General features: G+C 40.9%; 1 protein-coding gene across 6 annotated transcripts in view; it reads right to left on the bottom strand.

Annotated features, from left to right (window-relative positions):
- Positions 1-664: 664 nt before the first annotated feature.
- LOC134632846 (ras-associating and dilute domain-containing protein-like) overlaps positions 665-12163 on the bottom strand; it is a 38921-nt gene continuing 27422 nt past the window's right edge. For 5 of the 6 annotated variants that reach the window (XM_063481681.1, XM_063481682.1, XM_063481685.1 and 2 more), the window contains exons 12-18: positions 10633-10805; positions 7252-7396; positions 7005-7171; positions 4577-5057; positions 4291-4484; positions 2059-2198; positions 665-1982 (exon numbers count right to left, since the gene is read on the bottom strand). In XM_063481681.1, the coding sequence (XP_063337751.1) occupies positions 1889-1982; positions 2059-2198; positions 4291-4484; positions 4577-5057; positions 7005-7171; positions 7252-7396; positions 10633-10805 (1394 nt within the window). In that variant the 3' untranslated portion in view covers positions 665-1888. The remainder of the gene's footprint in view (positions 1983-2058; positions 2199-4290; positions 4485-4576; positions 5058-7004; positions 7172-7251; positions 7397-10632; positions 10806-12163) is intronic. The other variant, XM_063481683.1, reaches the window with a different exon arrangement.

Raw genomic sequence — 12163 nt, 5'->3', positions numbered from 1 at the left:
TTAGTAGGTGACCTGTTCTACCAATTTTATCCAATTCAGGGTATCAGTTGGGCTGGAGCCTATCCCCACTGTGGCCATGTAGCCAATTACCAAAGGGATAACAGAGAGACAACCCGCAGGACTGTGGCTCCCCACACGTACTATTAGACACTTACATGGAGAAACCTTTTGAACCTTTTGAATACAAACACGCTCACAAACACAGCTGTGCCCACGGTTACTCACAGACACACACTGTCTGGGTTGGCTGCTGCCTCTAAACATATCGTGCATTATTAGTACTGTGTGCTGCTCAGTAACATGCAGTATTTATTATTTACTATTACTTATGCATATGTTGGTTGTTGCTATGATTTCAGCGTCTTTTCTCTCTCTATCCCTCTTCTCCTCTATTTTTCTTTTCCCTCTCCTTCTGTAAACTCACTTCCCAGCTTCTCTTTCCTTCTTTCTCTTTCCCGTCTCTTGGTCCTGTCCATTCTCATTTAAAATTTAAAAAAAAAAAGTATATATAAACATGTGAAGGAGAAATTTCCAATTATGATTGAAGAAAAATAAACAACTTTCTCTTAAGTTGAGTTTGATCTTTCTTTTTACAAGTTATTGATATGCAGCCATAGACAATATAAAAAATAGACAGTCTGAAAAAGTGAAGGCACTGCAGAAGTGGCTTTTAATCTGCATATTTTATTTTAAAAAAGGGGTTTTCTGCTTTTGTTTTTTTCTCCACTTTTGCTGCAGTGATATAATCCTAACTGTTTATAGACACATTAGCCAGTCAGAAACCTACAAACATTAGCACAATTTGTCATCAAAAAGGTGTACAACTTTGACATTGCATGACAAAATCTTTGTTTTTCTTGTCCATATATAAATGCAAAAAAAAGAATGTCTGAAAATCTAAACACTGACATGTGAATGAAGGGCCAAGACATATACAATTAGAAAAAAACCTTTGTTTCCAAAGTATTCAGGACTTGTTCATGGTAAAAAATCCAGACCATCCAGTAACATAATGTTGTAGATGGTCTCATTTCAGATGTTCTCTTGACTGAAGTTTTGTCCATTTTCAAAGCCTTCTCTTTAACATGTACAAAAAGAACAACTGAATCCACATCCTACATCTTCACTGAGTTGATATGTTTATATGTGCTTTATTGTCATAAGTAGCAAATGATCATATGTCAACAAGCCTCACTTCACTAACCCTCCAAACATTGCTGGAATTGAGATTTCTGTCTTCATTTACCTTTACAGTTGTTGCAGTGGGCTACATGTTAATTTTTTGTTCGTTGTGTTTTTAAAAATATATTTGAATCAGAGTATGGTATATCAACTATCAACATGTAAACTATCTAGCTAACTTACTTCTGGTTACGACCTCATAAATCGTCTTTGTCATGGATGTCTGAATGTTAAATGTTATTGCAAAACCGGGGAGAACAGCCACAGTTTTTACTCCCAGTAGTGCCTCAGTGCTCGTTTGCTTCTTTTGAAGTGAAGAAATACTTGGATCCAGAAATGTCTAATGATGCCAGACTAAACAAGGGAGTGGAACTTTGATAACACTGTGAAAAATGTTCCTTGTGTGTTATTGCATCAGCTTTCTTATTCCTGGGGTGACGGTGTTGTATTTGGAGAGAGCATGGAGAGAAAAGGTCTTGTCTTCTACCAATGGAAATGATAACACTAATGTAACCTTGACCACACACAAAAAAGGACTATGATGCCACTGTGATGTAAATTAAAAAGCTGCAAAACATCTAAAACCTGATAGAAGATTGAAGATTTTCTTTAAATTGTCCATATCCTTTAACTTGAAAATTCCAAAAGCTCTCAGAATCATCTTTAAGTGCTGATGGTTGTCACAAGTCTCTCAGCAAATGTAGCGTCAGCACTCATTCTGTATAATCTTAGCCATCCAGTTTGATCTGGACACGAGTAACCTCAGTCTGGCCCCTGATGACTGGATCAGCTCCCTCCCGCTGAAAGAGGGAAAGATATGAAAACAAAGTAGGTCATGCCAAATTCTTAAAATATGAGATATGATAGATTTCTTACTTTTGGTAGTCCAGTCCAAGAAGGCTGATTCCATTAACAGCCAAGATCCTGTCTCCTGGTAACAGCTTCTCACACCGGGCAGCTGGAGAGTCTGGGACCACTGCACGAATAAAGATGCCCTTCGCCTTCAAAGAAGTGTCCTGAAACATGAGGTGTCGAGTTCTCGATTAAACCAAAGATTTCACAGTTTCTGACTGTGAGGTTTTAAAAATGGTCCTTATTTTTACCTGCATTATATTTTTTATATATAAATGGCATGAAGTAATATAATTCATGCCACAATACATAATAATATATAGTTATTATGTATTATACATATATTTTTAGTGTTACACATCTGCTGTTAACAACTCAAGTACAGTTGTCACACAGTGGAACTTTGTATTTATCTTTTATATTGGTTTTATTTTGATTTTAGTGTTTATTTGCGAGTGTAGTTTTTATTGCATGATTTTATTATAATGTTTAAATTGCATGGTTTTTAGTGTTTTATTTGACATTGTTTTAATCCACTGTGGATTGGCCAGGACAACTAGCTGATAGGGACGGACTCCGGTGCAAAATGCGAGGTGGGCTGGGATATGACGGGCCCAGTGAAGGGACGAGAGGGGGACAGGAGGCTCCTCCTCGTCATTCTGGGACGAGGCTGGCGTGGACCCCGCTCTGGAGAAGGAATTTCTGGCCTGCTGGTATATACACATCAGGGGATTTTAGTGCATGTAGAAAATGGTATTTTTAAGGGTTTTAGAATTGTTTTATCTAGTCTCCGTGGGAATTTTAGCATATGGAGAACATTTTATTGTATACTTTTTTCTTAGTATTTGGGTTGTTTTATTTCTACTGTCTGCTTCGGGAAATAAACTGTTGTTGATCAGACCTGCTTCATCTTTGTGCCCTTGGTATCTGACTCCCTTCTCACCCTTGTATTTAAGGAATCGTTCGTATGACATTCTGGCGCATCAGCTTTAGTGTCTGCGTTACACAGTACTGTACTCTGCTTCAAAGAAGCCAAACTTTAAGTGTTTTTGAGTAATAGCTGTTCAGACTTTCAGAAGTTCTTTCAAAGTTTTTCAGAGGATATTGGGTACATTTTCACTCATTTTCATACTTAGCAAAGAGTCATTTTAAATTGTATTTTTAGGCACTTCATTATTAGGTTGGTTGGTGGCTCAATGCTTACTCAAAACTTATTTCTTTTTCTTTTCAACTTAATAGCTGTAAAGGTTTACAGCTATGTTAGCAGAGATAAGATAAGATAAACCTTTATTAGTCCCACATCTCAGAAATTAGTTGTGTCACAGCAGAAAGTGGACTGTGCAAAGTAACAGCAGCAAAAAAGAAAAATAATGGAATAGAATAAGATAAGAGAATAACATTTTTTTTTATTTAAATGGTAAAACACAGTTTTTAATAATTATAATGTTGCAAATATTTAAACAAGTTTAACATATTACTAATAAAAAGAAAAACAAAACATAAAGCTGATTATTAACTCAGACAAAATGATAATCAGTAGCATGTTTGCTAGCTATTTGTCCTTATCCAGCAACAACGGCTAAATTCAATCCTTTTTATTCACAAGATTTTTTTCCTGTGTGGGAAAATACAAATATTTAAGCAGTGAAAATTGAATTCTATGATCTCTTTCTGAACCTTTTATTATTATATATTTTTTAAAATCAAAATGTTTCTCTTTCCTCTTCCAAAAACATAAAAATGTTATTTATCTCTTTTTATTATAATGACCGCGGTGATGGAGCATCGGGCCACAACATACATCGTCTTTATTGCACGATGGCATAACCATCAATAACCTCACATCTGTTCATTACCAGCATTTTGTACAAAGCTTGACCAGATACAGCTTACTCCATACTCCTCACCACACTGACTCTATGTGCTAAAAGAGAAATCACTTCCTTCCTTGTTGCTAAAACCGATTCTGACGTACGATTTCAGTAACTCAGAGGGTATAGCAGCTGTGGCACAATTGTAATCTTTTTCATTTTCATTTCGACTTTTTTCTTGAAATGGATCCTCAACTTTACTCTTGGAATTTCATCGTTGCAGAGAGCTGTATGTGTGCCACCTTTCATAATTGTTTCCAGTTTTCCAGTGGTCGCCAAAAATAAAAATGAAAAAAATCCCCAGCAGCCATAAACTGGTAGCTGTGCCATAGACTCTGCTAGCCCTGTGACAAACTGTCTACAGGTTAAATTCTCGTTAACTTACCCTTGTGTCTATTAGAGCAAGACCAATCCCTCTTTCACCTCGCTCCAGCTCCAGGCTAAAAACCTCTTCATCTGCTTCTTCTTCATCTCCCTGCTCCTCCTCTTCTTCTTTTAGTTCTACGAGTGTTTTCATATTGCTGCAATCGGATTTTCGGTCTACTTTGAGAGCAGCTAAGCACTGATACACTAATCCACCTGGAGAGTAAAACACATGATATGTTCAGTTTCATTAATAAAAAAAAAAAAGACGCACAGAAGAAACTAGGAATGGAAATGTCTTTCTATACCTTCATCATGTGCATCTACACCAGAGAGCCAGGGAAGTGTCTCATCATCAGACTTCACCCATTTGTCTTGGTTTTCCATCACCAGATCAGTTCGACCTACTATGAGGGGACTGTTAGGTGGGGTGAGGAGGCAGGAGGGGTCCAGGACTGACCTCCTCGACTCGCTGGTCTCAGTCTCTCTTGTCTGCAGCTCTAGATTTCTTAGCTTTTGGGACAAAATATTGGCACCAGAGGAGCTGAACTCATCCAGGTAGCTGGTGAAGAGAGGAAAGGGTGATGGTGTTGACGGTGATGCCGGTGATGACGGTGATGGCGGTGAAGGTGGTAAGGGAGCAAAGGTACTTGAAGGGGACTGGTGATTTTGGTCACTAGGCTCCAATAAGTTCAAATCAGCTTGTAATGTATTCAAAGTTTCTAGACTGCTGTTTTGAAGATTAGCCACATTAGTCAGGTTAGCCTCCATTTGAACCTCATCACCCTGCTGGACAAATAACATTAGAACAGCATGAATAGATACACCAATGAGCAGAAAAATAGCCACCATAGTATAGTTCATTGTAACATGATGTAAACGGTAAAAAGGGTGTCACCAGATTTATTTTTTATTGCATTATTGTGTGATATAGAACTTGTGACTGTGAAATGTGCAACAAATATGCTTGCAGTGTTTGAGCGGTTGATTTTTCACTTTTAATGGTCACTTTCAGGCCTAACATCTGCCCTTGCTCTGGTATAGATATGTGATTAGCTTTCTAGTCTAAGCAGCTTGGAAAGAAAAAACGTCTGGACTTCTTTAAGTTGCTTGAAGACGTTTCACCTCTCATCCGAGAAGCTTCTTCAGTTCTAAGGTCGAATGGTGGAGAGACCCAGATTTAAACCCTGTGGGAGTGTCCCCTGTAGAGGGTCAACGAACCCCCTAATGATCCTCTACCTAATCACAGGGGCCAAGGTGTGAAAACGGGTGTAGGTCACAATCAGCCAAGGTTTCGGGTGAACTCACTGTGAAGCCTAGCCCCACCCTATCATGTGATTTCCTGAGATCAGAAGACCCAGGATGTGAGTGGGCGTTAAGGCGTCTGGGATCTCAAAACTGGATTATAGATGGCAGACAGTTGGTGTCGTAAGCTGCCGCCTCTGTTCAAAGATGGTCGCTCACAGTGGACATAGATGGCTTCTTTCACTCCTCTTTCAAACCATCTGTCTTCTCTGTCCAAAATGTGAACATTGGTGTCCTCGAAGGAGTGACCTTTGTCCTTTAGATGTCTTTAGAGTCTTGTCCTGTCGAGATGGCTCTTCTATGTTGTGTCATGTGTTTATGTTTGGTCTCTCCAATGTAGAGGTCTGAGCATTCCTGAGTATTCTTCGCACATACACTACATTGTTAAGTTTGTGTTTAGGAGTTCTGTCTTTGGGATGAACCAGTTTTTGTCTGGGTCTGAAGTATACTGGGCGGTCCTATTTGGAGAAGACTCTCCTGAGTTTTTCTGATAAACCTGCTACATAGGGGATGACAATGTTGTTGCATTTGTCTTTCTGATCCTCCCTAGTTGTTATCTGGTCATCTTTTCGGTGCCTCTTTGCTGACTTGATGAAAGCCCAATTAGGATAACCACATGTTTTAAAACTCAGGAGAGTTTTTTCTTTCCAAGCTCCTTAGACTACGATGACCTGGATGACTGACAACCTTCACAGATGATTAACTTTCTAGTCTTTCATACATGGAAATCATCTACAGATGTTTTAACGTTTAAACGGGCCCAGGCTAGCTGGACTACTTCCAATCTCTATGCTAACTGACTGTTACTCTCAGTGACTTAGTGTATAGCTATTAAATACTGGAATTTGAATATTAAAGACAAGCTGAAAGCTGAACAAGAAGTTTTTCTTGAAAAAGGACTGAGTGGTACTAGACTTTTTTTGTTGTTTTTTAGTTGAAAGTGACATTTTTTAAAATAACATTCTTCATTTGAAACCGATAATGTGGCTACCTGTTGAACATCACTTCTATGTGCAATCTGTTTTTAGCTCTAGTTTGAATTTGTACTTGCTAAATACCCCATTACATATTCTAGTTACTGGAAAGAAACACTCAGTAGAGTTAAGAAACCGGTCAGATCGACTAAGAACTGCTGAACTTTATTAATTAGCAGTTATTACTCCTAATTAGCAAGTGTCATCAGACTAACACTACAGACTAAGAAGGTAAACGCAGTAAAAATCAACATGGTTGGTTTTACACTGTTTGCTTAGTGGTGCTAGCGCTTAAGCTAAAGCTAATGCTGCTATAGCCTCACAAGGCCGCTAGCATGGCGAGAAAGTTTTCTGATATATATGTTTTTTCAGCAAAGGTTTCCAATCTGACTTTATGTGCAAACTTTATACTTTTATGCTTTATATAAAATATTATTTCTTTTTCTAATTTTCTTACCTTGTGGTCTTCAGCAGTTGAGAGATTTAAGGTGGAAATAAACTCTTTGAGCTTGTCCAGTTCTCTCCTCAGGGCTGAATCTGTTACTGCTCTTCTCAGTTGAAGCTGGTAGCCCACGTCTGGCAGCACCAGTGGATGGTGGGTGTCAAAGCTCTCAAGAATGTCAGCTAAGCAAGAAGACGGAGTGTATTAAAATGAAAAAAATGAAAGGTAAGATTATTGTGTTCACAGTACACTCACTTCTCACCTGTTTGGCGTGCTGCAGCTTGTTCCTGCACTGAAGGAGTCCAGGTGTGTCTACAAGGCGATGCTGGGCTATATAGACTCAAAAGATGGTTCAGCTGGGCTGGACTCAGGGCAGAATAGTCTAAGCGAAGAGAAACCCAAGTTTTCTGTGTACACACACACACACACACACGCACGCACGCACGCACGCACGCACGCACGCACGCACGCACGCACGCACGCACGCACACACACACACACACACACACACACACAGTGCATTAGAATGATTCTTCTACTACATTTTCATCTGTTAAGTTAAATAAAAACTTTCTTAAGAAAAAGAAAAGCGCTATATAGGAAGCTCTACAAGTCAGTTGTCTTTTTTTAATACAGTTACAGCTGCTCAACGGAAAGGTTTGTATGCTGTTGTGAAAAGCAGCCATTTAAAGGTGAGTACCTAAAAACTGGGACCAACAACCTTAAGCCAGTGTCCCTCAAACCTGACAGGGGTGACCCTGATGTCTCGGTCAGCTTGAGCTTATGAACTACCCACATTCATCCACAGGTTTAAACAGAACTAGGCAATTTATCAACTGCACACAGACTGTTGAATCAGGGTTTAGTATACTCCCCAAGGACACTTCAATATATAGACGGGAATGACCTTCCAAATATCAGACCACCCACTCTACCTCCTGAGCAGCAGTTGAGCTGTCTATCCATCAAGAAAGACTTTGGTCTGAAATGCTTTCGGTTGGGGAACGTGATTTTCACAACAAACCAATCTTCAGCAACTGTGGGATGCTATCACATCGCTATGGACCAAAATTTCTAAGAAATGTTTCCAGCACTTTGTTGAATTCATTCATGTTTAAATATGACGTTAAACAAACACAGGGCAAGCAAGTAGATGCCTTTAGGCTAAGTGCAGTACGTCAGTTAAATACTGGAACGAGAAACATCATCAAACCATCCATCCATCCCTTCTCTTTCACTTATCTGGGCCGGGCAACAGCCTAAGCAGAGGAGCCCAGACCTCCCTCTCTCTAGCCACCTCCTGTAGCTCATTTCCAGGGAAACACAGAGGCATTCCCAGGCCAGCTGAGAGATATCATAATTCCATGGTGTCCTGGGTCTGCCCAGGGCCTACTGCCGGTAGGACATTTCCAGAACACCTCACCCAGGAGGCGCCTAAGAAGCATGTTAACCCGAACCACCTCAACTGGTTCATTTTGATGTGGAGGAGTAACACCTCTACTCTAAGCCCCTTCTGGATGCGTGTGCTCCTCACCCTATCTCTAAGGGAGATGCCAGCCACCCTTCAGAGATAGCTCATTTCTGATGCTTGCATCTCATTCTTTGGGTCACTACCCCGAGCTTGTGACTAAAGGTGAGAGTAGGGACGTAGAACGACCAGTAAATTGAGAACTTGACTTGTACGCTCAGCTCTCTTTTCACCTCGATGGACCAGTACAGCACTGCAGCCGCAGCACTCCAATCCTTCTGTTAATCTCCCTCTCCCCTCAGTCGTGAACAAGAGCCCGAGATACTTAAACTCCTCCAGCAACGTGTCCCTGACCAAGAGTGGGCACTCCACCCTTTTCCAGCTGAGGACCATGGCTTTAGACCTGGATGTGCTGATTTTCATTCCTACCGTTTCACACATGGCTGCAAGGCACTCCAGTGCAAGCTGGAGGCCGCCACCTGTTGGCCACCAGCCAACAGAACCACATCATCTGCGAAAAGCAGAGAGGAGGTTCTGAGACCACCAAAGGCTAGGGGCAAGGGAATACGCTTGAGAATGGTGTATCTTTTTATTCTTCAGAGGCGGACGCATCTTTCACCCTCTCCCTCCCTTATCTGCTCTGCTGCTGCTTCTATGTCTTGTCTAGTCTCGTCTAACTCTAACCCTCAAAGAGTTTCTCAGTCTTGTTCTCTAAAACCTAAAGAATTATGGATTTGATCAACTGGTCCCGTAACGGAATTGGGAGAGCCCGATTGTCCTGCGGAGACGTTTGCTGCTGGATACTCGATGGTCAGTTGCATCGTGTGTCTGGCGACACTCTCGATGGAAGACATTGAACGACATCTACCAATTCTGAACCACGATAACAGAGTTCGGGCTGATTGGACCTGGCTTATCGAAGAACAAGAAGCGGCTACAGCTGTTCAAAATCCCATAAGGCTGGCCGACATGATAGACAATGGGCTGGGCTGTGAGTAAGACTGTGTTATTGAATGCAATATGGATAAGATCTTGGAGAAGCTCATGGCTCTGCAATATGGATAAGATCTTGGAGAAGAAGAATGGGAATTGAGAGAATTGGTGACCAGTGATGGACATTAGACCAACTGTAAAAATTGGATGCAGTTGTTCGCACTAAACCCAAACATTCACCATCTTCACTCATGCGGCTATCCCACTGGTGCCAGTTGAAGGCCTGCCAAGGTTGAAGTTGACTGGAACAGCAAATATTCTCCATGAGAACAGGATTGTTGACAGAACTCTTTGTCCCTCCTTCAAGGCCACCTGGGTCCACTGGAGACTGTTGACCTTTGCTTAACCGGGCGTGGTGACACTTTCTCTCAGCTGAACACGGGAGACACACACACACACGCACACGCAGAAAACATGTACACTGATACGCACTATCACCCTCCCTCCCCCGAATCCAACGCCTCCTCCCATGCTTACCTCCAATCCGATGTGGACAGCGGATCAGCTGGAGGCGCAATCAAAGATTGCAGCGGTCCCAGATCCAGCTGTACACACTGGAATACTCTCCCATGTTGCTTGTCTGTGTTTTATTGTGTTATGGTGTGTTGATATCTGTGCATTCCTGGATTATCCTTTTTTGTTACACATTTCGATGTTTTTTTTCCCTTGCTACCTAGCCTGACCTGTTTCCCCAATGTGATGTTTGTGTATTGTATGTACGGTCGGCAAGGTCTGTCATCTCAGTTGTGGGCAACTGTAACTGACAAATAAAGGCTATCTCATCTTTCATCATCTCATCTCTCAAATTCTGTCCATAAAAATTATGAACAGAAAAAAAATTAGTATTCTCATTTTCCTTCCAACTTCTTAGTAAGAGTTTTCCCTGCAGCTGGCCACGAGACACACGAGATTTAGAGGGAGGATTAGGATTCTACATTTTCAGCTTCTGAATCGATTGATTTATTACTGAAATGAGAGTCAACATCAGGTACTGTATACTGTAATGCAAACTATTTGAAGAAATAACACAATAACATTTTCAAGGTAGACTGTCATGCTGTCTACATCATAGCTCCCCTTTCCCGTTCTGAGAAACTCTTTGCTATTTGTGTGTCTGGAGATTATTAACAGCTGAATAATTATAACTCTGCAGGATGCGGGTTTGTGTGTGTGTGTTTTTACCTGCAGTAAATTCTTTCTAGGCGTTGCCAGCAGATTGACAGCCGATGAGAGAGTGTGTGTGTGCTCCAAGGCTAATTCTCCCAGTCCGGCTGCATGGGCCCAGTCAAGGAGCAGGTCAAGATTGGCTCGTATTCGCACACCTCTGGACCACTGATAGAACCCTGGCTCAGATCCTGTGTGCACAACAGTATTAAACACGTTTATGTACTAATGTATAATGTACAGTAAGTTTAGATATTAGTCTCCCAACTATATATGCACAGCTAAGAATTGGGGCATCCTCCTAATGAGCTGAAGATGGTGTCCTGGGAGATCTCCTCCCAGATCTGGACTTGGGCATCACTGAGCCCCTGGACAGTGTGAGATGCAACATGGTGGAGGTCATTTTGTAGTTCTTGCAGTGCTCCTGCTGTTCCTCCTTCCACAAAGGAGCAGGTATCGGTCCTGCTGATAGTTTAAGGACCTTTGACATCCCTGTCAACCTCTCCCAATTTTTTTTTTTTTTGGGGGGGGGGGGGGGGGGGGGGGGGGGTAGGGTTATTTAGAAGGTTTAATGAGCTTGTTATATTATTCTTCTTTAATGTTTTTTTAAACTCTTGTATTAATTACTTACACACATGGTTATATTTTAGCCAATATGATAACTGAAAATGTAGAAATCTCAACTTATCTTTATGTTGGTAAAAACCTGCTGTAGCCTATTGATTTATGGTTATTACAGCTGGGTGTGTTTAGATCTTTCATTTGTTTGTTGAATTATAAGAAACAGACGACTGCTATGTCCTTTAACCTATCTTTATTGCATATTGTTAATTTCCCACAGTAGAAGCACTTAGGTTTAAGTAGGCACCTTCATACTTCAGAAGAAATATAAAGGAGACAAATGAACAAGTTCTGCAGCCACTGCTAAATCTCTTGATGGCCACTAGAGGGCAGGGCAGTTACAGCTAAATGTAGCTTCAGTTTTACCCAGTACGCAAACTTTCAGGCCTTAAGAACTTAATTATGAGCCAAGAGATATACGGGAAAAGATGCCAAACACGCTGTAGGTTTAAGCCATACATGATGCATCACAATCTCTGTGCCAGTATAGAAGAAAAGATGAAGTGCAAAGAAATTCATGACAAATGTGACTCAGTGTAAATGTTATTACAAAGTTGGGGCAGAACATTCACACGGTTTTCCCATTTAATAGTAACAATCTGATCTTCTTGTGACTGATGAGGATAATTCACTAGTAGACGAAAGACTGAGAAGTAGTCGTGGCATAAACTGAAGACCTGAAAAAGTGAAATGATTCTGCTGACCTATAAAATTATCCACCTCACTTTTTACTACTTGTCAGCTGAGACTATCAGGAAAGATGACGCTCGAACCAGCAAAAATGTGTTGACAGAGCTTGAAGGCAACTATGCCAAACTACTAAAAGATTTTGAGATTTGGATAAAAAGTGAAAGCTACTGAGATTTCTGTAAGGTCATTTAATGCATGTCAAGAAAAAAATGTTCCAGACTTTAACACTCTACATGTA

This window comes from Pelmatolapia mariae, linkage group LG8 (genome assembly GCF_036321145.2).
Source record: "Pelmatolapia mariae isolate MD_Pm_ZW linkage group LG8, Pm_UMD_F_2, whole genome shotgun sequence".
NCBI lineage: Eukaryota > Metazoa > Chordata > Actinopteri > Cichliformes > Cichlidae > Pelmatolapia > Pelmatolapia mariae.
Note: the sequence above shows the minus strand (reverse complement) of the source record. Positions and strands in the feature narration are given on the sequence as shown.